The sequence below is a fragment of the Lissotriton helveticus genome, chromosome 12, assembly GCF_964261635.1.
Source record: "Lissotriton helveticus chromosome 12, aLisHel1.1, whole genome shotgun sequence".
In the NCBI taxonomy this organism is placed as follows: domain Eukaryota; kingdom Metazoa; phylum Chordata; class Amphibia; order Caudata; family Salamandridae; genus Lissotriton; species Lissotriton helveticus.
This window is the reverse complement of record NC_136073.1, coordinates 788,627,346-788,653,955: the sequence shown is the minus strand read 5'-3', so window position 1 is coordinate 788,653,955 and position 26,610 is coordinate 788,627,346. Positions and strand designations below refer to the sequence as shown.

The following is a 26,610-nucleotide window of genomic DNA, read 5'->3' as shown; positions in this document are numbered from 1 at the left end:
TTGTATTTCTTCCTACTCATGCCATAGTCTTCAACCGACAGGGCACACCATTCATGACGGCACCCCGTTTAAAGTGTGTTTTCGCCTCATGCACTCACGGTGTGTGTCCACAGATTTGGATATCGCATCAATCATAAAGGATTTAAAGGATAAAGGTGAAGTTATCACAAGATCGCATCAGTGAGACTGAAGTGATGGTGTCAGTTATGGATCCAGGAATGCTACCGCGTGTGCATACAGACCGTGAAGCGACCGTGGAGAGATCGGGTTAGACTGGCGTGTGCCCCGTGAAGTATCTAAGTGCCTATTGTGATACAATTCTGTGCGGATGCAGGACCAACCTTTCAGAGCCTTGATTACTCTGTTTCAGCGAGTCAAAATCATGGGAGAGTACGATGCCTAAAGAATGGAAAAGCGGGTCAGTTCCGAAGTGTACCGTTTCAGGCGTGCCGGGCAGTGTGTTTTTATAGTGCCTATAATTACCTCGGTTTCTACTTGGTAAACATAATATCACCAGTCTTTTAGTATTCTTCCATGCCACAATGGTACGAATTAGTTCCGGTCTCACGAGGGCGGATTTTCAATTTTGGCACACTCTGTGAAAAACGAAGGTCTAATTAATTAATTAAATGAATAGCATGCTACGAGCGATGCATGGGGAGCCTAATTCCGCTCTTACCTTTCGTGCGCAGATGATGCTGCCTTGCTCCAGAATCGAGCAGGAATCACCCGGCGTGCTCAATGGCAGTGAGCCGACTTCACAATGGTCCGGAAGTGAGGTGCTAGCCGGTTTGGAGTGTTTAAGTGAGAAGGAGTGAGGGCACGTATTTCTATAGCGGCCATCTTGGAACGGTATTCGGTATATACAGATATGGGCTGTCGGAGTGCCTAAGTGCCCGTCATCATGCATTTTGAGTGACTTTAGATTCATTGTAAAAGAATTCACATTTACAATTGGGTCATATTATTTCACCATCATTATACACAGTTGAAAACTTTCTGAATGGTTCTGATTTAAGGTACAGTGTCAATAACTACCTGAGATCTTCAGTATTGTGAGCAGTGCTAGGCATTATTTCAAAACATCGTGATAGTGATTTATCTGCATCATTCATTGATTCAATACTCGTGCATTTATGATTCTGTATTCGCAAAAAGTTTTAAGTACAAGCTGTCCAAGCAGTTTTAGAGCAATCCAGCCCAGTCCTCAGTACGATTCAGGCCGTTCTGTATCGTGTCCAAGAGTATGATGCATTTAAGTTCCTCCTGGTTGAGAAGTTGACTCATGTTACCTCCTCTAGCCGGTAACTTCAATGACTTTAGTACAGTCCAGCGGAATTCGTCTTCCTTGTGCTTGGCATTAACAAAATGTTCCACAAGTGGGGCATTGGGAGTTTGGCAGCGGATGCGGCTCCTGTGCTGGCAAATCATTGTTTTTACCTTCTGCGAAGTTTGGCCAACATACATTTTGTTACACGGACATTGGATCATGTATATAACATTACAGGTGTTACAGTTTGAAAGAGAAGAGCTAGTGAAAGTGATATTGTTAAATACTCTTGTTTTTCCTTCAATGGTTATGTCACACACACTGCAATTACCACATTTCACATGCCCAACAATGGGGGACAGGCCCCAAATAGCTTCAAGCGTGGATGATTGAGTGGGACTTGGCAGTGCTGCTCGCACTAAATGGTCCTTCAAATTCTTGCTTTTCTTAAAAGCAAATAAGGGACGTTCAAGTTCAAGTACGCCCGCATTCACCACCGGCCAATGCTGGAGAACCATTTTCCTCATTTTATTTGACACAGGAGAGAAAGTAGTAACACAGGCAAGTCTTTCCTGGGGTGTCTTTTGTGTCGGTGTGAGTAAGGTTTCCCTGGGTCTGTACCATGCTCTCTTGAGGGCATTTTTGACAATTCTCTTTGGATAGCCCCTGTTTTTGAGTTTGTCAGCTAGAATGGCACTTTCTTTGAAATAATCCTGCCTACAGGAGCAATTTCTCCTAATTCGCAGGAACTGGGAGAATGGGAGTGAGTCACGCAGGGCTCTGGGATGATGACTAGAGTAGTCTAACAGTGTATTGCGCTCTGTAGTTTTTCTGAATAGCCGAGTCAGAAGGACTCCTTCCTGGTGAAAAATAGTGAGATCCAGGAAGTCAATAGACGATTTGTCAGATGTTAAGGTAAAATGGAGGCCACAGCATTTATTATCCATCCAGTGTAGGAAGTGGCGTAGATCACTGACTTCACATCTCCAAATCATGTAAAAAAGTTCCTTGGGGAATGTTTGTATAAAGGGACTCTACGTCCATGGTACAAAGGGTGTCTGTTCTCCAAAACCTTGACTCCTACACCAAAGAAATACAGAGACAGCTAGACAATAGGGAACATTACCAAAGGTTAGCTTCTAATCCAACAAAAGAGATACAGGAACTGATAAAGATCAATCCTTGAGCCACTAGGATCCTTTATTGATTATTTCATAAAAGGTTTTGTCCCTTCTACGACCTGCTACATAAGAGACTCTATGTCCATGATTTCACTGGTTGAAAATTTACCATTCAACCCAGTAACAGACACCCTTTGTACCATGGACGTAGAGTCCCTTTATACAAACATTCCCCAGGTAGCAGCTCTAAAGGTGATTCAAAAGACTTTGGACACACGTCCACGCCCACATACAATACCAACGGAGTTTATTTTACAACTTCTCGAAATCTGTCTGACAAGGAACTTTTTTACATTCAATGGCTTGTTCTATCAGCAGATAAAGGGGACGAGCATGGGCGCAATTTTTGCTCCAAATCTGGCGGTATTGTTCATGAATGAGATAGAAAATGAGGCAATATTAACACCCTCAAACCCCTTCTATTCGGGAATAGGGTTGTGGCGTAGATACATTGACGATATCTTCATGATTTGGAGATGTGAAGTCAGTGATCTACGTCACTTCCTACACTGGATGGATAATAACTGCTGTGGCCTCCATTTTACCTTAACATCTGACAAATCGTCTATTGACTTCCTGGATCTCACTATTTTTCACCAGGAAGGAGTCCTTCTGACTCGGCTATTCAGAAAAACTACAGAGCGCAATACACTGTTAGACTACTCTAGTCATCATCCCAGAGCCCTGCGTGACTCACTCCCATTCTCCCAGTTCCTGCGAATTAGGAGAAATTGCTCCTGTAGGCAGGATTATTTCAAAGAAAGTGCCATTCTAGCTGACAAACTCAAAAACAGGGGCTATCCAAAGAGAATCGTCAAAAATGCCCTCCAGAGAGCATGGTACAGACCCAGGGAAACCTTACTCACACCGACACAAAAGACACCCCAGGAAAGACTTGCCTGTGTTACTACTTTCTCTCCTGTGTCAAATAAAATGAGGAAAATGGTACTCCAGCATTGGCCGGTGGTGAATGCGGGCGTACTTGAACTTGAACGTCCCTTATTTGCTTTTAAGAAAAGCAAGAATTTGAAGGACCATTTAGTGCGAGCAGCACTGCCAAGTCCCACTCAATCATCCACGCTTGAAGCTATTTGGGGCCTGTCCCCCATTGTTGGGCATGTGAAATGTGGTAATTGCAGTGTGTGTGACATAACCATTGAAGGAAAAACAAGAGTATTTAACAATATCACTTTCACTAGCTCTTCTCTTTCAAACTGTAACACCTGTAATGTTATATACATGATCCAATGTCCGTGTAACAAAATGTATGTTGGCCAAACTTCGCAGAAGGTAAAAACAATGATTTGCCAGCACAGGAGCCGCATCCGCTGCCAAACTCCCAATGCCCCACTTGTGGAACATTTTGTTAATGCCAAGCACAAGGAAGACGAATTCCGCTGGACTGTACTAAAGTCATTGAAGTTACCGGCTAGAGGAGGTAACATGAGTCAACTTCTCAACCAGGAGGAACTTAAATGCATCATACTCTTGGACACGATACAGAACGGCCTGAATCGTACTGAGGACTGGGCTGGATTGCTCTAAAACTGCTTGGACAGCTTGTACTTAAAACTTTTTGCGAATACAGAATCATAAATGCACGAGTATTGAATCAATGAATGATGCAGATAAATCACTATCACGATGTTTTGAAATAATGCCTAGCACTGCTCACAATACTGAAGATCTCAGGTAGTTATTGACACTGTACCTTAAATCAGAACCATTCAGAAAGTTTTCAACTGTGTATAATGATGGTGAAATAATATGACCCAATTGTAAATGTGAATTCTTTTACAATGAATCTAAAGTCACTCAAAATGCATGATGACGGGCACTTAGGCACTCCGACAGCCCATATCTGTATATACCGAATACCGTTCCAAGATGGCCGCTATAGAAATACGTGCCCTCACTCCTTCTCACTTAAACACTCCAAACCGGCTAGCACCTCACTTCCGGACCATTGTGAAGTCGGCTCACTGCCATTGAGCACGCCGGGTGATTCCTGCTCGATTCTGGAGCAAGGCAGCATCGTCTGCGCACGAAAGGTAAGAGCGGAATTAGGCTCCCCATGCATCGCTCGTAGCATGCTATTCATTTAATTAATTAATTAGACCTTCGTTTTTCACAGAGTGTGCCAAAATTGAAAATCCGCCCTCGTGAGACCGGAACTAATTCGTACCATTGTGGCATGGAAGAATACTAAAAGACTGGTGATATTATGTTTACCAAGTAGAAACCGAGGTAATTATAGGCACTATAAAAACACACTGCCCGGCACGCCTGAAACGGTACACTTCGGAACTGACCCGCTTTTCCATTCTTTAGGCATCGTACTCTCCCATGATTTTGACTCGCTGAAACAGAGTAATCAAGGCTCTGAAAGGTTGGTCCTGCATCCGCACAGAATTGTATCACAATAGGCACTTAGATACTTCACGGGGCACACGCCAGTCTAACCCGATCTCTCCACGGTCGCTTCACGGTCTGTATGCACACGCGGTAGCATTCCTGGATCCATAACTGACACCATCACTTCAGTCTCACTGACGCGATCTTGTGATAACTTCACCTTTATCCTTTAAATCCTTTATGATTGATGCGATATCCAAATCTGTGGACACACACCGTGAGTGCATGAGGCGAAAACACACTTTAAACGGGGTGCCGTCATGAATGGTGTGCCCTGTCGGTTGAAGACTATGGCATGAGTAGGAAGAAATACAATTGTCTGTATGTAAAAAGTACCTGACAAAAGTGCTTTATATATAAAAAGAATCTCTCTTTTTTCCTCCCACTTTTTCCACTGTAAACAGGCTTATGACAAAAGTTCTTACAGGCAAAAAATTAGAAAGTCCTGATGATGATCCCAGTTCAATAGGAGCCAGGGGATCGAAACGCCGTCGACACTTTTTACAATTCTGTAACCTGTCTATTATGTTATTTTTGTTGCAGCTATTGTTTGTCTTAACTTGCTTTGAAAACTGTATTAATGATGCAAGGGACAATTGGCTCCCACGTTCTTTTTGCCTGAAATTCTTTACCTTTGTTTTTTCTTTTCCTAATTTCCCACCCCCGAACCTTGTTCGAGTGTGCTCTGGATAGGTGCAGGCTTGTACCCTATCAACTTCTAAATCAGACCTCTTGGTTGGTCGCTGTATTTATTCCTATACTTGAATAAAAATTCAGGCCCGGCTGGGTACTGAAAAACTCTCAGATATAGTACTGATTGGAGTCTATATGCCATTTGAATTGTTAGTAATTCTTTATTCTAAGGACCATTGTTTTCCTTAATAATCCAATGGCATTAGCAGCATTGAATGAAGGAACACGGGGCTAGGGAATACAGTTTATGTGCAGTAGAGGGGAAAGTGAACTCTGACTTTTGGGAGAAATTGGATTGTGGCTCACTGGCACAAGGGGGCACACACATTGACCTCGAAGGATCTATTTGAGCTTTAGATCTGGTTAGCAGGCAACCCTGTTAGGGACTGGATTACTACTCAGCAAGGCAGGATCAGAGGACCACCACATATGGCTCAGTGGCTCTTCTCTCATCGTGCCACAAGGATAGTGTTGGGCCTGTGCTCAACGCTACATCAGACTGATGCCTGTGGGAAAAGGATGTCGGAGGATCTCACAAAGCCGAACAAGCAAAATATGGTCACAAGGGAGCAGTATGTTGACCCAGCAGTAGCCACTCAGCTCATCTGTACTTCTGGGTGTGTCTTGTACAGCCCACCTTCGGTTTTTGGTGGGGTTTGAGAAGGCCGCTTGGCACACTGTTTTTTGCAGTTTACTCCTTTAACTGGCTCAAGCTTTCAGCCAGGCACAATGAGCAACAGGGCAGACCAGTGGAGCTTCAGCAGAGTATAGGGCTTCATTCTGGCTTTGTGGAAAAGACCACATTCAGTTCCTTGTTTATGAACCGCAGAGTGGGTTATTTTCTAGTCGCTATTCCAGTACTAGTTAGTTGACCTGCAGCCTACTGCATCTCTGTTCAAGTTCATTTCATTAGATCAGACGGCTGGAGCAGATGTTCCATCCACAAAGAGGATTTTGGACAGAGCAGCTTGCAATATTGCCCAGGGTGCATTGTGATGGCCAGTGCCTACCTGCCACCATGTAGATAGTCACCGAGTCTGCTTAGGAGAAAAACCTTGTGTCCACTTTTCAGACACGGCGTGAGGACAAATGAACAATAAGGCACAAGGAGACGCGTAGGATAGGACAACTGTTGTTTCTTTGTGGACCTCACCCCTCCTCAATCTTACATTCAGCGTTCATATAAAGAGATATTTGTGATCATCTTTAGGTAATGTTGACAGCAAATGTGATTTCCATTAGTCTTAAGTCCACAATCACTCCATTATTTGCAGATATTATTGGAAACACAGTTCCGATGATGTTTGTGTGCCTTAATATTCAATTAAGACACAAAGGTATCCCAGGTACCAGAGGTCCTTCGACTTAATTGTGAGGGAACGCAGGCTCCTCCCCTGGTTGCAGCCACTGGGGGCCAAAGCTGACGTTGTGCCACAAGCCATGAACTGGGTCATGTAGTCAAGGGGGGGTACTGGTGGTACCGGGATGTGGCAGGGGTGTTGACGGTGGTCTGAATTAGTTTTGATTTTGAGGGCGATCATATGAAAATCCCCTTTCACACAATAATGCCATCTTGGGTGCTACCAGATTTCCGGAGTTTACTTGAGGAGGTGATAGTGTTAAGATGGATGGAAACCAGGGGTCTTGAAGTGAATATATATGTATGTATATATATATATATATATATATATATATATATATATATATATATATATATATATTATTTTTTTTACTGCATTTTATATAGCGCAAACTTGATCCAAATTCGGTATCAGAGCGCTTTACATAGCACCAGTTGCATTACATGAGGACACATTCATTCTTTGTTAGGCACGGGGAGATTAAGTGATTAGCCCAGAATCCCAGGATGTTCGGCGTCATTGCAGAGACTCGAACCCAGTTCCCCAGATTCGAGGTCGACCACCCTAGCCGTTAGGCCAACTCCTCTCCCCTAAATATATATATGATTTATAATATATGATTTGTGAAAAGTTCTTAGGATTTGAAGATGCCGTTTTGTGGTTTGAAAGTGTACAATTTAATTTAATTTAATTTAATTGTGGGTTTATATAGCGCTAGAATCAACTCCCGGAGGAGTATCTCCGCGCTTCGACCGCTGGGGAACCCGTCCTGGCTCACCCTGAGAGATGGTCCCTAATGGGTATCTCTAAGGTGCGACCAAGCATCCCCGGCGGTCTGGGGGGCCGTTGTGAAGATGAGGCAAGCTAATGCCCAGAGTTGCCGAGTGTGGTCCCTGACTGGAGTAGGCACTGAGGTGAGAATTATCGAGCCCGCTGACCCTGGTCCACGACCCTGCCGCGTCGGGAATCGAACCCTGGTCCCGGGCCGTCCTCTGCTTACGGGTCTGCCGCCTCTAACCAGTGAGCCACACCACTCCACCAGTGAGCCACACCACTCCTTGATTACTTGAGTCTTTAATGGCCTATGACTTAAAGCTATTTATGAATCCTCACTGAAGTTCATATGACCAGGACTTGCACTGAGGAAAAATTTGCCAATGACCTGTGTGAATGGCGTTATTTTCTATGTCATTTACTGTTTCTCCCTGACACCTCACCTTGATCAGGACAATGGTTCTGTCATTAACAGATCGCATGGATGATAATAGATGTGTAGCTCTTCTGTGATGGACTATTGACCAAATTATCCTTTTTGGGCCTTTTGAGAATTTCACCATCCACTGCAACATTTCCAGTTTTATGATTTTATGTTGTACTTTTTTGGCATCACACTTCAATTATGTAGGTTGATGTAATGTAAGGTGGATATATAGAGCGCTGCTTGTCACCAGTGAGGGTATTCAGTAATGAGTGTAGGCATGTGGTTTAGGATGGGATAGAGTACACGCAATCTTCGATGGCCCTGCAAGAAGACTAACTGAAAAGCCAGCTCTTCAGCTTCTTGCGGAATTCAAGAAGTGAGGAGAGGCCCTGATATGTTGGGGGAGGTAGTCCCAGGATTTGGCGGCCTGGTAGGAGAATGATCAACCTCCTGTTCTGCTTCGGTGTGTGTGTGATGCTAAGCGAAGTTGTCTGGTAGGTTGGTGAAAAGGAAGGTGGTGATTGAGGTATGCAGGTCCTTTGTTGTGACTTGAAAGCATGTGTGAGACGTTTGAATTGGCAGCGCTTCTGGATGGGGAGCCAGCGGAGCTCTCTGAAGAGCAGTATGGAGTGCGTTTGGCATGGGATGTCAAGGACGAGTGTGACAGCGGTGTTTTGGATGGTTTGAAGTCTGTGAAGAAAGTGGATTGAGATGTTGGCATAGAGTGCAATCTACGTGTATTCTCATACAGGCCCTAATCATGCCTGGTGTCCAGTGGGAGCCACTTGAAGATTTTACGTAACATGCAGAGGATGTGGAAGCATGAGGAGGTGATGGTGTTGATCTGGGACTTGATGGTAAGATTGGTGTCCAGGATGAGGCCTAGGTTTATAGCTTGGTTGGTGGACGTTGAGCATTGGTCCAAGTTCGGCGGGCCACCTGGTGGAGTCCTAAGGTAATCAATTTAATTCAATTCTTTATTTGACCATAAATATTCCATAAAAGACACAAAGATAAAAACACGTAATATAAACATTCCACATCTTGTAAGAACAACGAATAAAAAGCAATACAATTAAACGGACAAATAATTTGATATTAAAAACCTATCTCCTAAATAAAGTACAGATCGCAATTATTAGGCATAGTAAAATCGTCACATATCTGTCATATTGGGGCTGAAGTGCACCTGGCTGGGGAAGTGCAGAAAGTCCCCAAATGTTTTGCCATTTAATTGCACACTAGATACAGTTAACACCTGCCAGGCAAACATTCATTGAAGGCAGCAATTGTACTTAAAGCATGGCTTGTCTGCAGTGTCTAAAATCAGGTTCCCTTCGCAGCGGTAAAAAAATGGTTTCCTCACATATCTGTAGAATAAAAAAAAAAGCAATGTAGACTTAGAGGAAGAACAATCATGCGGGTACACTGTCAGACTAGTAGCAGGTTTGAAACTGGACAGCCTAAGTAGGCCTCTGTATCAAAATCACCTGGATCTGTAGGCTTGAATGGCTGATAAAATAGTAACTGAAGTATAAAGGCAGAGTGGAACCTACGAGATTTTTAGGGAATGTGTTGACAAGCGTGTGACTTTTGATTAAACACTTACACTGAATGTTGAAATGTAAGCGCTTCGCCTGCGAATTTTAAACCGACGATTCCACTCGGATCAACCCCGGCATGGACTTATCAGTCATCAACCACATGCTCCACTATTGACTTCACAATGGCATCCTTGTCCCTCTTTTCTTTAATACATTTTGAATTGAAGATCAGCTGGAAAGCGGCCACCGTCCACAGGTTATTACGCTCGCCATTAACTGTTCCACGCATGAGCCCGCAAATAATCTGCCTGGCATTTTGGAGTCAATCAACCTCAAGAGGATCCGATGGAGCGAGAGTACAATCGACTCATTTGAAAGTATTGTGGTACGAATTTTACAATGGTCACACAATTATGAGCAATCTCCGATTATTAACTGGGAACTTTTTCATTACCACCCTTCTAGATTCTTATTCATAACACAGCTGCCTCGAGCAATATAGGACTATAATCTCTTCTTTAGCTTACAAAAACAATATTTTCCTATCTCCGACTGCTAGAGCCCAAAAAGAAGCTGCAAAGAACCTTGCACATATTGAGGCAAGGCTTAAATGACAAAGCTAGGCTAGAAAGTTTGCAACATTCAAAAAAGATGTATACAAAAAACTCCTGTGGTAGGAAACTGTTCCTCAGTTGAGGCGTTTTCAGGTAAGACTCTTTTCCTTAGAAGGAAGTCAAATTCTAGGGACGTCTGGAGAATGGTAAATGGCTTAAACTGAGCTCCAAATGTGACAATCTCAACTATTTCAGAATCAAGTTGGGCACATTATTTAAGCACATTGTTTTTGTCCTACAACAGACAACCTACTGCTAGCTTCAGGAAGACAAGCAATCGCAGGAGCACCTTTCTCTGCATTTATCAATTTTAAAGCTTTAGAACCTAGCATTTCGGGCAACAAGCTACCTTTCACTCAACACCAAGTCCTAAAAGAGGTATAGGTCGGTTGATGCGATGGCACGCCAGGTCCAAATGGCATCCTGCAGGCACTGTACAAAGTTAATCACACTCTTTGGGCCAAAGCAATGATCTCAGTTTTCAACTGTGCCAAGGAACTACAATCAATCCAAGACCCCTGGAGAGGATCAGCGATTACCTCTATCTACAAAGGAGGTGACCGGTAGCAACCAGAAAACTACAGACTAATTGCCCTCCTTGATAACAAGGCCAAGTTCTTCACCGGGTTGCTTTTAAAGGTGCTAACTGAAAGGGCAGCTGAGCACAGACTTAAGCCCGCTTCGCCTGCGGAGTAGGGACCACAACAAATATCCTGACACTTTCTCTCTCCTAATTGATAAAATGAAACTTAATCAAATATCACTTCATCTCTGCTTTGTTGACTTTAAGTTAGCATTTGACTGCATTCGACGCAGCCTTCCTTGGGCAAAATTATTTTCTTGGGGCATTCCACCGACATTACTAAAAGCACTACAATGTCTCTACTCGGGTACATGGGTAAGCCTAAAAATTGGTGACTGCTCCACTCTTCCGAAGAAGATCTACATCCAAGAGGCTTTGAAACAAGATGTGTTTTGGTCCCTTACCTAGTTAACTTATTTCTGGCTGACATGTCCGAGGCACTTAATGCAGTCAACGCACATCTGCCAAAATTAGGACGTCTCCTAATCTAAAATCTTATTAGTCAAACAAAAGACGGCCTATAATGCCTTATTGATGAACTCTCACGATACACAATAGAGAACAGTATGGCAATTAATTGCAAAAAAACAAAGATCATGGTGATAAACAGCAAGGGGAACAACTTTTATGGGTACCTGCACAACCAACAGCTCGAATATGCAAAGGAGTACAAATATCTGGGTGTCTCATTTGATGACAGAGTAACCTTCTTTCCATACAGAAAGGAGTTGCAACAAAAAAGTAGCGCCTTAATAGTTGCCTTTCAAACCTTAAAAAATTCCTTGTTCGGCCATAGCTTTGACCCATCGTTAAAGATTGTTGCTGCCAAACTGGTACAGCATTAAAATATGTCCGCGAAGTCATTCACGGGTGGGATGCCATTACTCTTGATACAATCATTTCAGAACCCTATAGACATCTCTTCAGCTTACCTGCTAACGCCTCCCAGTGCCTAAATGTGTCTGCCCTTCGGACTGACCAATCGGTCAACTGTAAGGAAAGCAAAAACCAGTCCTAATCACTTTTTATGGAGGGCGCAAATTGGAGAGGTGCCAGCACAAATTAAAGAGTCAGCATTTGTACACGAGTGCCATGTTCACTCATCCTTTCTCTCCTTAACCCAGGCATCAGCAAAGACTTATCGGTCCTAGGTGTTGGAAAGAGGCGTGGCGTATCGTGTACACATTTCATATGTTCATTTGTCACAAGTCCCTTGCTTCTCTGATACTGCGAGGCTTCTTATAACTGATTACAAGGCGATCGAGGCGGGCTTGTACACGGTATGCATATGTCAGTGTGCATGCTCACCTGCTATCTCTCTGAATCTTGGGATGGATGATTTTGGAAAGCAGATTGGATAAGCTTGTGCTGTATTGAACACACATTGCATACATACCTGCCCCTGTCTCCTGTGAGTTTGAGGCTTCCTCTTAGACCCGTATGTTGAAGGAGGCAGGGTCTGTGAATACAAAGTATGTGTACGATAGTGTGCATCCTCACAAGAGCTGCTAATCAAATACCACGAGGAAGCATTCATCCCAGGTTCGGAGAGGTTGAGTGCAATTGTGCGCTATCGTCCACCTGTCGCCTATTCACCAGCCCCTGTCTAGTTTGAAGCTGGTGCCATGTGTAACCCCAGTACCATAATGGAAATGGTGGCATTGCAGGGTTCCTTGTGCACCAATCTCTCTGTCATTGATCGCTAACATGTTGTAAAGGCACCAGCTGCTCTCATTCTGCACCCCAGATCTAAGCAGATATGTTGGGGCACAAAAAGCATGCACAGCATCAATGCAGCTTACCTCTTGCTTCTGCTCAGATGCCTGCAATGCTGAGGACTTTAACAAGAGCTCCACCTTGCCTTGCAGGCCATGGGCCTGCCCCCTGGGCTGCAGCAGCAATTCAAGCAGGAAGATATTTTTTTCCTATTCAACATAGCGTACATTGTTTTTACTTTGGCAACGGTATGGATCAGTTGTTCCCCTTGCCAAGATGGCTGATTATGAAACCATTGTGTCTTTGGACACTGGCCATAAATTAGGTGGTATTAATTGTTGACTCAGTAAATATTAGTGACTCTAAATATGGGTGGGCACTTGCCCCACACCAAAAGCGAATAAATGTTCTCAGGATACTGGCTTCTAGGGCGCCAATGCACCAACTTGTGTAATTTTATTTTTGATGTACACTAAGGTTGTAGAAGGCATTTCCACTGCTCCCAGGTGTGCACAGTCTTTGAGGACTGCGTACGCTTTAACATTTGCCAATCCCAAATGTGTGGTCGTGCATGTTTGTTTCGACTCTTGAGCAATGTTTTTTTTAAAATATCTTTACAACACTGTTGTAGGAACACTTTCAGGGCAAAATGCCCTATCCTACCTAGTGCATGAGTGTTTTAGACTTTAGGAATTAGATCACCTGAGCCTGTTTATGTGCCTTTGATTGCAAGAAAAACAATTCTTCGTAGGGATTTATTTAATACAGTTTTACTTCTCACTTGTGGCTCACAGCTCCTGTAAACGTCTATCGACATGTAAATCAAGGTTACAGTGTGACAAGGTGCCTAGAGACTACTTTCATTGTTTTGCCTGCTTCATGTATTAACCCTTTAACCGCGGCAGAAATTCCGCCGCGGTGCGGGTGATTTATAGCGTGGGCGTGGTTCGGACGGCCCCCGGCCGTCCTCCGCACACGCCCACAGTGACATCGGACGGCCGGCGACATAGGTCACATGTCCAGCTCTGTCTTCCGAGGCAGCTTGGTGTTTACTTTTCTTTCTTTGCATTCACAGTGAGAGGATTTATTTGACAATCATGCTGGCTACTGGGGGTATGCCATAGGAAGGCTATACCATTTTTTTTTCTCTAGCAATCAACAACATTTAAATGTCTGTAAATGAACTGGGTAGATATTTCAGAATATATCAGAATAAGGAAATGGGGAATTCTGAAGTGTGGAAACCAATATGTTAATATGATCAAAACCAATAAATACACTAGGTGATGACAATACTTTTTGTAGGAAAACTGTATGTCTGTGCAAATGTAATGATCATTTTAAATGAATATGTATTGTCTCCAATGGCAGTGCGCTACCACACCATGCATACTCCACTTTACGCTTTCCACTGAACTCTACTGTGCACCACTCCACTCCTCGCCACTGAACTCTACTGTGCACCACTCCACACTGCACGCTACTCTGTCCCACTCCACTCTTTGCTAATGCTCTCTACTCCACATTTCTTTGCACAATTGCACTCTACACCACTCTAGTGCATGCCACTCTCTACTCTGGATTCCTCCACGCTGCTCTACAACACTGCACTCTACACCAATGCACTTTACTGTGTACCACTGCACTCCACGCCAATCCACTCTATGCCACTTTATTCTAGTCTGCACCACTGCACTCTACACCACTCTACGCCTCTGTACTCTACTCTGCACCGCTCCACGCTACTGTGCCCCCCTCTACTCTGAAACAATCTACTCTATGCCACTGCACTCTACTCCACTGCAATACATGCTGCACCACTCTACTTTGCTCCGCTCTACTTTACACCACTGCTCTTTAAGCCACTCTACTTTAACCACTGCACTCTACAAAACCGCATGCTACACTTTACTCAATTGTGCTCTATGCCACTCTATTCTGCTCTGCATCACTGTACTGTTCTCCAATGCTCTCTACGCCACTCAAGGCCAATGCACTCTGTGTCACTGTACTGTACACCACGGCACTCTACAATACTACTCTGCAGGACTGAACTCTACTCCGCACAACTCTACACTAATGCACTCTACTGCACTCTACGCCACTGCACAACACTGTATTCCCTGCCCCTGAACTCTATGCCACTTTACTCTATGCAACTGCACTCTACACCACTACACTCTGAATCACTCCACTGTATGCTACTACCTTCTACCACTCCACTCTCCGCTACTCCACTCTGCAAAACTGCACCCTCCGCTACTGAACTCTTTGCCACTCTTCTCTATGCCACATTACTCCAAGCTAGTGCACTCTGCGTCACTCTACACCATTTCACTTTATGCCACTCTATCCTACTCTGCATCAGTGTACTCTTCGTCCTCTACGCTACACCACTCTACTCTATGCCAATGTATTCTATGCAACTCTACTATACACCACTGCACTCTCTGCCACTGAACACTACCCTGCACACACCACTCTACGCCACTTCACTCTACTCTGAAACAGTCTACTCTATGCCTCTGCGCTCCATGCCACTCTACTTGACACTACTGCAGCCACTGTTGCGCTTCTCCAGTCTACTGTACGCCATTGCACTCAACCCCACTTTACTCAAAACCAATGCACTCTATGCCAATCTACTCTGCACCACTACACTCTATGCCACTCTTTACACAAGTGCACTCTACATCACTGCACTCTATGCCACTGTAATCTACTCTGCACCACTGTACTTTATTCCTCTGATTTATTCCACTCTACACCACTGCACTCTGTCACTCTACTCTGCACCGCTGCACTCTGCTACCTCACTCTACCCTGGACCAATCAACTCTACTCTACGCCGCTCCACTCTGTCACTGCACTCCACACCAGTGTACTCTATGCTAAGGTACTCTACCCCAAATGCACTCTACACCACTGCACTCTATACCAATCTACTCTGCAGCACTGTACTCTATATCACTTTATTCTAGGCCACTGTACGACACTCCACAATACTCCACTCTAACACTCTGCTCAATTAAACTCTACTTCACTCTGACACTCTGCGGTGCTCTACACTACTCCCTCTACGCCACTCTGTGCCATGTTACTCCATTCTATTTTGACACACTACTCCACTCTATGCCTCTCCACTCTATGCCACTGCACTTTCTGACAATCTGCAAAACTCTGCTCGAACATACTTTACTCCACTCGACTACACTACTCCACTCGACTACACTACTCCACTCGACTACACTACTCCACTCGACTCCACTACTCCACTCTATGCTACTTCACTCTACGACAATCTACTCGCACTGTATACCACTCCACGTTACTTTACCACACACAACGTCACTCCAGGACTCCATGCCACTCTACTCTACTCCACTGACCTTTTACAACACTCTACTCCCTTCCCCTCTACTCTCTCCATGCCACTCCACTCAACTTCATGACACTTCACACCACCCTCATTTATGCCACTAACTTTTAGCCATGCTGAACAGAATGCACGTTGGTGTACTTAATGTCTAAAACACATTGGCAATGCCAATAGCTCTTGAATAGGTGAAATCTATTGGCTTTACCAATATTTGTTTAAATTAACAGGCACGCCTACTTGCCAAGGTCAGACCTTCTGACTTGTTCAATGCTTGTTTTAAGCTCCAAATAAGGAGTATATATTCAGCGAGTGTGGGAATAGTCAGCAGCACTCGACAAACATTATATGAAAATTTTTGAAGAAAAGGTTACCAGACTATAAATCTCGCAATGCATACATTGGTCTAAATGGTAAAATGGATGCTTGGGGTAAAGGTATACACTATTTTGTAGCTAAAGAAAACACAGATCTTGTGGTGCTTCTGTTCGTGTGGGAGAAGACGTATCTAGCGAGAGTAAAGCGCCATTGGTTTGATTATGCAACCAGGAAATTAGCAAAAAAATCATATGAAGAGCAAGCACAGTGCTTGCAAACTGCATGTGTTCGAAGGATAATACTGCATCTACTGCAGTTATCTGTAACTATTAAACAAGTCGAGATGAAGACACGTTTAAGTGACTTTGTTTACTGCTCGCCAAAGTTGTATATCGATAAACTGTATTCCATTGGCTGTTTTGTTATAGCAGTTTTGTTGTTGTTGTTGATGGTGATGTGTGTGGACGATGTGTGTAGGAAAAAAGCAGGTACCTGTTCTATTGTATGCGGACGACGCGGTGCTGATCGCCCACACAGCAAACGGGCTCCAGATTTGACTGAATCTATTCCTAGAATTCATGAGGGACCTCGATCTTCAAGTTAATTACAGAAAGTCTTTCATAATGATGTGTGGTCGCCCAGGCACTAAGTATAAGAATTTTAGCATGGGGTGGTCATACTTTAGTAAAGGTTAAAGATTTTGATTACTTAGGAATTTTTTGAACGCTTCTCTTAGTTGGGTGCCCCTTTTAACCTTAAGGCTGCAGCTTTTTAATAGGAACATTGAAGCTTTATTTAGATTTGCCAGAAACCTAGAGAATAAACCAATAGTAGAAATGCTGAGCCTTTACAGGTCCAAGTGCACCTCAGTTGGTTTATATGGTGCCAGGATGTGGGGTCTGAGCAAGGCTGGGATTCGTCAAACAGCTCAAAACTGTTTTACTCGAAGACTGTTTTCTATTCCAGGCATAGCTGGGAGACCTCATTGGCCTTTATTACTCTGGATTAAAATGTGGGTTACACCGGAGAATGTTTTGATCAGGACTTGCCTGGCTGTGTGCTTTTTTTATTCGATAAAGCTTCCCAGATAATATGGCTTTCCTACATAAAAACACATATAAAGCATTAGGCGTTGGGGACCTGTTTGACAATCCCTTTCTGCTTGGACCCAAACATAAATTGTCAAACAATTTACCTGAATCACTTTATGAACATTCGTATGGAAGGAGCCCAGGCCATGGATTTTGTTACTGGGGATACTCCTGTTTCTACAACACGCAGCATTGAGCCCTATTTAGGGTGGATTGAGAATCCCACATATCGACACTGGTTAACTACTCTAAGATTAGGCACTCTGCACCTTAAATTTGCCTTTTCATCTCCAGGTTTCAGGAAATGGGAGCTTTCGCCGTGTGGCTATGACAGGTTTTCTATACAGAGCACTTGCCACTTTACCTTATTTTGCACTTTATACATGGGGCTTAGATGCTCCTTTTTAGTGCTGAATTTCCGCAAGTCAAATTTTATGAACCTCGAAGAGGGGCTCATATTCTTGCAATCTTTGGGCTCAAGGGATCTGTGCTTTTCATTATTACATTTCATAAAATGAGCTTTTTTATTACATCTGGAAACGTTAAGGAACCCAAGGTATTATTTCAATAGATGATTTTTAGAATACCTGAGTTGTTTTTAATTGCTTTTTTATCATTAAGGTACCGAATGTTAAAAATTTGTATTATTTTTTAGGACTAATTACCTATGAGCACCGAGTTTGGACGACCTTATGTTTTATTGTAGCTTTTGCGCTTTGCGATTATCTTTTGTAACCATATTGGCTGACCCCGATTAATAGAACAGTGTTTATCTAGGTGAAGCCGAGATATTGAGAATAAACAAATCCATTGATGGGAGCACATAGCTACCCCTAAATGAGGTTTTTGTGCTCCTGTATTTTGCTTTGTTTTCCTTTTTAGGTTTCGCCTCGCTGAAAGCTGCGCAGCAGACTTTCGCGCAGGCAAAATCTTATGAGTTACAGTATGGATGTTTGTACCGCCTCTCTGTTCCATTGGCTAGCTCCATAAATGGAGGCTAGCCATTGGAACAGAGATCTGTCCGTCATGGCCGGACCAGATTCGTGGGCGTTCCCGACAGTTTTTTGCATTTTGCCCACGTCATGCGGCTGTGGGCGTGTTTATTTTTTTTTTTTTTAAAGCTTTGTTTTCGCCATTTTGGAAGTGTCGTTTGCAGGGGTAGGTTGCGCGATGTCCCGCTGTCCGTTCCCGCCCCCCCTCCCGCTGTCCGTGAGCCCATTCCTGCCACCCCTCCCACTGCCTTCTTCTATTTCCACGTCCCTGGCTCGTCTCCAGGCTCCGCTTTCAATTCAGGCTTCTGCACGGAACGCACGATGACAGGAAACACCCCCGTGTGTATAAGTTGGTACGGCTTGCAATTGACCTGCAGTTTAAGGCAAAGCTTTACCTCCGAGTCCCTGCTCGGAAACTATGGGCTCTCTGTCACATTGTATTGTTATAAGGCAGAACCGCCCACTGTATAATTCGTGAATGTCGTGCATTTCTCGTTGTACTGGCGTTTGTTCAGGACACCCCCTTGTGGAGTTGGTTTCGCCTGCTTTAGAACATTCCTTTTGGATCACCGCTTTTGCCCTCAGCAGTCAGGGACTGGAGTCACCCAACGGCGCCGCAGCCGAAGAGTAGGGGAGCGAGGCACGGGGGGAACCTCTCTCCTCTAGCTCCCACAGTTAGCTCCCCACACCTCGCATGGCCTGCGCTGCGTCTTCTGTGACGTCTGTGCCGGGGCTATGCGAGGACATCGAGGCGGGATTATTTATTTATTTTGCGCTGGGAACTGCCGGATCCCGCTCTCTCCGCAGCGCCCGTTGGTTTGGCCCGAGTCCCTGGCTCATTGTGCTGTCGCCTCCCTCACGCCGGTTCCAAGATGGCGTCGGGGAGCCGCCGAGTGTGAGAGGCGGATAGGGGGAGGAGGAGGACAGCGAGTAGGAGGAGGGTGCAGTAGTGAAGTCTCCCCGCCCTGGTGTAGGAGAGCGCGCAGGCCGCCCGCCCGTGTATGAGTGAGTGTGACCCCGGGCCATCCCTTCCTCCCTAGTGTCTGTTTGAGCTCGGCCCCCCCTCCCGGTATGTGAACCGCCCCTCCTCTGTGTGTGAGCGCGCGGGCCGCCCCTTACACCCCCTCCATGTGTGTCTGAGCTCTGGCTGCCCCTTCCCCTCGGATCTTCAGTATTATGGTGCTAGCGCGATGGGTGAGAAGCTGGAACTGAAGCTCAAGTCCCCGGTGGGAGCCGAGCCCTCCATCTACCCCTGGCCGCTGCCAGTTTATGTGAGTACCAGCAGCAGCCGGGCGTGACTGCTCAGAGTTTGAGGGTGCAGGGAGACTGTCCAGGTTTATGTATTTCTGTGCCTGTGTGTCTGTTTCTCTGTCCAGTGTTCGCATCTCCCTGTCCCATTGTCTGTGCTTCCCTGTCCTGGTGTCTGTGTATTCCTGCGCCCGTTTCCCTGTCCCAGTGTCTGTTTCCTTGACCAGGCATCTGTGAGATAGCCTGTACGAGCAGACAGGACAGAGCTGTTAGCGATGGTGGAAGCCTGTAAGAGTCGGTGCGCTTTGACTGCTGTATGATCTAGAGGGATAGTGTTTGTTCTCCACAGTGAGAGAGCCTGTAAGAGCAGAGAAGGTAGCTCTGCTGTCTGTAGTGAGAGCCTGTAAGGACTGGAGTGATTTCACTGCTATTTCAAGAGCCTGTGAGACCTGGAGGGATAGCACTGTTGTATTTAGTTATACCCTGTAAGAGCAGTAAAGATGGATCTACTACTGTTAGGAGCCTGTAAGATCTGTTGGTGTGAGGTTGCTGGCTGTGATGAGACTCTGTGAGCACACCAATGCCATTAACTGCGAGAGCCCATGAGATCTAGAGAGATATGTGTGCTGTCTGGGATCAGGAGGGATATCACTGCTGTTCACGGAGAGAGCCTGTAATAGAATGTTGTAAAATGCTAATGCCACCAGCATGACTTTTACTCACTAGATTTCTAAAACCACATATACAAAAAAATTTGTCGAAAGCAACAACAAAAGCTCTAACTTTTACAAAAGCGAAACCGTTGCATTGTAAATGCTTGTTCTCTTTGAGCTCCACTTTTATAGGCCATTTAATCCTAATGTTTTTTGGCCAGTCGCTTGTTGTATCATAATAGAATCTACTCCTGCTCCAGGCCATTTTCCACATGCTTTTAAATTGTTTTTAGCTATAATATGCCTTTGCTTTTTGAAAATGTGTTTCACGACTTATATTCTTAGGCTGCCTGCACTTTGTTGTCTGGGGGCTAGGTTGAATATGCTCATCTGAGCTCCTTTTGTTCTTGCTTTAATTTTATTACAACATGAACACAATCTGTAACGTTCCCATCAAGCTGCTGAATGATGTATATTTATTGTTAAGCTGTGTATGTGTTTTTATGTTTTACTTTTATGGGCTTTCGACCAAATAATGTTGATTGACTCACTGTGTAGTCTTATTGTATCATCGCCTTAATTCACAAACTGCATTGTAATACTGTTTCTTGTTATTCGTCTTATACCTTGTTTTTTCTCTCTCCTCTATTCCACGACTATCACCAGCTGTCGATCCATAGAGATGGAAAAGGCCATCTTCTGGAAGTTTGTTGGCGGAATGATGGGGGCCTCGGTTGCCTTTGCCCTGGTGGTGCTCTACCGTCAGCGGACCTTGGACGGGCGGGCCCTGGAGAAGGTGCGCAAGCAGATAGAATCCATTTAGGATTGGATTGGTTTCCAAATCCCAGCGGCAGCTGGCCGAACCCTGTGGTCCTGATGGTGCTGCTTTTGTCTCGTCAGTGCTCCTTTGGGAGTGTTCACATGGAACCAAAAAAAGGCTATCGGAAAGTGCTAACTCACATGGAATACTTGGAGCCCCTCCTCAGAAGTTCTCCCACCTGTTATTTTAAATTTTGTTTGAACTGATTACCTTGGATGTGGACTTTGAAAGCAACAACATACAGAGCAGACAACTAGTTCTCTGAGCCACTTGTTTATAAGCTTTTTGAGCCACCGTCCCTACTGTGCAGTGACATAATGGAGACTTAGATGAAAGAATAGATGCATCACGTCACATGCATGCAATGACCTTGTCCAACATTTAACTCTTCTCTACCCCTACGCGTCTTGTAGACATTAGGTTTAAGACCCAATAGTTCTGAAATCCTCACCAGTTTCTTCCAAGCGTTTGGTAACTCTCCCTTCCTGTTCTAGGTGGACCAAGTCTCTATGAACTGCTGTGCATCTGTCTTGCTCAACATTTCAAAGAGGGTTTTGCACAGTTAAGCTGGTAATGTAATAAATATGTGAAGAAAAGAATTGGTAGAATGTGCTTCATTTGGGTGAATGATATATAGAGAAGCTTGTCCAGGACATATTCTTTACATTTGTCTCTTGACCATGATTGCTGTGTTTTTTTTCTTTCCTTTTCATTTACCATGTGTCTGAGTCGTTGTTACGTATGTGCTGCAAGCCAGCTAGGTCAGTGTGGTTCTAGTCGATTGACTGATGTTTGCAAAAAAAAAAAAAAAAGCAAACCCCGCTTTATCCCCAGTCATAATATCACTAGCTAAGGCGCCAGGTTTTTCGGAGCCACAGGCAAAATTATTTTTGCAATTCTGATGCACCTCCTACTGCGACAAGGTGTTTTCTGTGCCGGTTTGTTTTAATCCTGGTGAAGAAGCTGCCCACAAAGACATTAATTTTGCACTGGTCCAGATTATTCCTCAATTTTCAGAAAGTTTTGTGCAAGGAGGCAATTGGCAGGGAATGAAGATATGGAGTAGTTAGTAATGTTCCCAGAATGATAATCCAATATAATGGTTTCCATATGCAGAAGATTTATCGTCGTTCGCATGGAAAAATATTTCTGTAACCCTAGGTTGGAACCGTTCATTGATGAAAGCCCACCGCTATAACTCAAGTGTTTTTATTCCTGTTGCTGTTAAAAGACCTGTATTAATACGGACACCGCGCCTGAAAGGAGTCTTGATAAGAAGTGGTCCAATAATCTTGGTGGAATCTATCCTGATGTTGTGCATTCCAGTTAATTCCCACTCAGTGGGTGATTAATGTGCCCATGTTATGTGGAGGGCTTTGCAAATTTAATTTGGCTGAATGTGATCTGTAGAGGTTTTAGGCCAACATGCTGTTCCCACCAGGGGCCGCTCCTCCGCAGTGGCCGAGGAACGTCCCCCCACTGCTGAAAAGCAGCAGGCAGAAGAAAAATAAAATGAGAATAAAACTATTTTATTGCCATTTTATTTTTGACTGCCAATCCTCGTGTCTAGGGGGAGGGCATGTCGCGTCTGCAGGTGGGGAGAAGTGGTAGGCACTGAAAGTGTGCATGTCGCTTTGACTATCCAAACCGTCATGCGCACTTGGGTATCTCCAGGCTATTCCTTGGAGATATCCTCAGTGCTCATGGCACACGCTCCCTCTTGGAGTGGGAGACCGTCCTACTCCACCCAATCCCTGCACTGCTCTCATGCTGGGACTAATGGCATGAAAGCAGTGTGGCATGTCTTGGGAGCCTGTGCTTCTGGGTATTGAAGTACCGGGAGCAGAGGAGCAGTGAGCCGTGGGAGCAGATTATGTCAGCCGGCAGCGCAAGGTACGTGTATGAAAAAAAAATGTATTTACCTCCCGCTGCCCCCAGTTTGGATTGGCAGCAGCCCCCACTGGTTCCCATAAATTCTCTTAACTCTTAATCTATCCACGAGAAACGTCCTGTGTGAACATCAATTAGCTACAAGAACCAACTGAATCTTTAAAAACTATATACATTCTCAAAATTGTATAACATGCTTCTAAAAGGAATACTTTTCTAACCAAAAGAAATTGTTGGGCGGGAGACACGGTCTGGCAGAGAAACTATGTCAGTTTGCACTGTGGCAAATAAATGTTTTTTTTAATCGGATTTTCAAACCAGTTTGAGGAAAACAAAGAAACCTTTTTGTCCATTTCATTTACCTTCAGCCACCGTTCCTCCTCCTCCTAAATACTGCTGGTCTCTCCACCTCATAGGCCCTTTTGCATACGTAAACCCGTCATTAACCTACTGTATTTGTACTGTCAATGTGTACACGTTTCTTGCAGCGTCTCCCACTCGTATATAAACTGACTGCAATCCCAATTTATACAAGCAATAACATAGCCAATAGGTCTCGCCTTTGGGACCTTACAAGTGATTAGCTATGCAACACTTGATGTTGTTGCACCAAGGATATTGGATTGTGCTGGATAACTAAACACATATAAGGTCCCAAAGGCGAGACCTATTGGCTATGCCAATGCTTGTTTCACAGTCTCATCATTTAAGAACTAAAGCATTTTCAGTGTTATAACAACAAAGCCGTAGTTGTTGCTTATTTGTCTTATGCAACAAACAGCCATTGATAAAGTGAATAGCCCTGACTTGTTGTAGGTGTAATGTTACTTGTTAGATTATATATATATATATATATATATATATATATATATATATATATATATAAGGGCAGTAACACAAGCAGCAAATACCAGTCGGGCGGCACACTATGCTAAGCACAGATTTTGAGCTCATGTATTTTAAACCATGCCCTTAATTACATCATCCACTCCCCTTTAACCCTTCAGCGTGGCACGAATTTTCGCGCTGTGCTGAAGGTTCTATTGAGCGGGCGTGGCCGTGACGGAACGGTTCCGTCATAAGCACAGCCCAACGGGCGCTCATGACGGAACCGCTCCATCATGAGCACCGATGGGGTTAAGAGACACCCCCCCCCCTCCCCCGATTTCCCCCCCCCCCCACACAAAGTTTTTCCATCCCATTTAAAGCTCTGGGTATGTCTTAGTTTAGGTGTACGTTTATTGCTGTGCGATACTTTTTTATAAATGAACTGAAAACTCAGAGAAACACACATAATGGTCATTGCTTTGATTTGCTCGCAATAATATGTCACATGAAGTGTTACACTCGACTATAGAATGTCTCTCATGGGCAGACTAAATTCATAGAAATCACACATAAGCGACCTGAAACCTTGGCAGCCATTGTCCTGCCAAATGTACTTTCCTGCCAGAGCGGGAACGGCTGGACTGCAACTGCGAGACCTTCGAAGACCTGGCCAGAACCTCACGACCAACATCAAAAGCCCACCAGAAGCCCGCATGGGTGGAGAGAGGCCCCCGGCGGAAAGGAAGGAGGTAACATGGCATGTAATTATTATACGGCGCCTAATGTTTTTTCAATGTCCATGTGCGCCGTCCACTCGTCCGTCAAGAAAGCTGCGGATGCTCCTTTGCTTCTTCATCGGGTGTCTGGGACTGCTGATGAAAGAGTTTATTCTCACTGCGAAGCCCCGGTCACAACAAGCACGGGATTGTGGATTGAGCAGCTGAGTCTCGCGAGAGGAGAAGCTCTTACCCCGTGATAACATTTCTGATATTCAGACTCGAACTGAGTAGGCGCGGGGCGCGCGATGCTAAGACAAATGGAACTTCAGCCATTAAGTCACTGCACCAGCAAATGTCCCTCCCACGCAGTATGTATTTGCCTGTTGTTTTCAAAATTAAACAAGGATGCACCTTCAGCAGCTAACCATGCACGGTTTAGAAGGGAAACAAGCACGTGCACCTACCCAAAGCCTCCTCATAACACTAATCAATGATCAGCCCTTTGCTAACGGCAGAAATGTTTCGGGAAAGTGGGAACTGAGTAAAATATATTCTCGTTTGTGGGCCAGCTGCTCTAGTTTTATTTGTGCTGCATCTTCTATCATTCGAACGGCCCATGGGCACGTTTTCACTAACGCGCTTAAACAAGCGTGGCCGTGAAAGTGAAAGGCCACGCTAATTTAAAAAACATTTGGCCCTTGCGCGCCTGCGCCTGTTTCCCATGCGGTAGTGAGCAGGGGCACCATCTGTTTTCAAGATAATTACAAACCAATGTCGCCAAAGCTCGCTCCCACGCCAAACGTGCATGCGTTGCAATTGAAAGCAATGCAAATCGTGCACGTTTTTGGGCGAAAAAGCAAATCGATTACAAGAGGTCCCCTCTTATGAAGCGCATGCGCGACCGAAAAATTCGATCCATTTTATTACTGACAGGCCACGACCAAACTCCATTAATTGGGTAATAGAAATATGTTATTAGCAAAATTGCGGTAGAAGTCCATTTTTAAAGAACAAATTATTATTGTTCTAGCATACCCTTCCCAAGGTCTGCAGTGGGAGTAGCGCCAGATGGAAGGTCAGGCGTGCATGTTGGTTTGAATCCCACCTCTGTGGGCTTCATTTAAAGTAACCTGCTATTTCGTTTCTGGGGTAACTTGCTACTTGCCGAAAAGCACTTCGATGCCTCGTATGGGGTAGTAAGTGCTATATAAATACAATTACAATAGGGGTGCTTTATTTGCTCCTGTTGTGGTGCTCGAGGGGTTCTGTGAGGGCTAGACTCTCCCTCTCCCTTAACCTTCTACCGGAGTCGTTTTTGGTGGCGCTGGGCCTGGATTACCTAATGAGATGTTTCCAGATTTAGGGTTACCGGGTCCTGAAATACCAGGCCACTTGTAGTTACCCAGAAAGAGATCCACCTTGGGTGATACTGCTCTTATGCAGCCTTATGAATCAGACTGCTTTACTCCAATGATATCCAATAACGGTGTGGACTACTTAAGGTGCCTGGATACAGGCATGAAGCTAGCAGGTGATCCTGCAACAGGCCCCGCTGCAAGAAAGAGAAAGCATACTTCTATAAAAAGGAACTTAAGTGATGGAAGGATTTGGCTTTCCCAAGAAAAGATCAAATATGTACTAAATTAGAATGTACATTTTAGTAAGGTTTGATATTTTCTTAGTCACACTCAAGATACAAAAGGATCTAAGGGGAAAAGAATGTTGACCCAGACATGCATTTTTTTTTTTTTTTTTTTTTTTTGAGAGAGTTTTATATAGCGCGAACTTGAACCGAACCGAATCAGTTATCAGAGCGCTTTACATAGCACCAGTTACGTGCATTAATCCCCCAAACTCAGAAAGAAAATGTATTTCTTTAACACGAAAGCCCTCACCCACCCATTCCTGGCTTTTTTTTGTCCAGGCCGCAGAAACAAGAAATCTAATTTATGAGACAGAACCTTCTCAGTGGTTGCAACAAATTAATGTGTTTCCACAAGCATTATGTGCAGAAACTAAACCTGATTAACTTCAGAAGTTACTTAAAATTTTCCCCTTTTTTTTTTTTCTTTTTTTTTTTTACATATTGGACCCACT

The 26,610-nt window shown here is 44.4% G+C and overlaps 1 protein-coding gene across 1 annotated transcript in view; it reads left to right on the top strand.

Annotated features, from left to right (window-relative positions):
- JTB (jumping translocation breakpoint) overlaps positions 1-21,675 on the top strand; it is a 41,361-nt gene extending 19,686 nt beyond the window's left edge. Inside the window, exon 6 of the mRNA XM_078669413.1 lies at positions 20,923-21,675. Coding sequence (XP_078525539.1) covers positions 20,923-21,079 — 157 coding nt within the window. The 3' untranslated portion in view covers positions 21,080-21,675. The remainder of the gene's footprint in view (positions 1-20,922) is intronic.
- Positions 21,676-26,610: the final 4,935 nt, after the last annotated feature.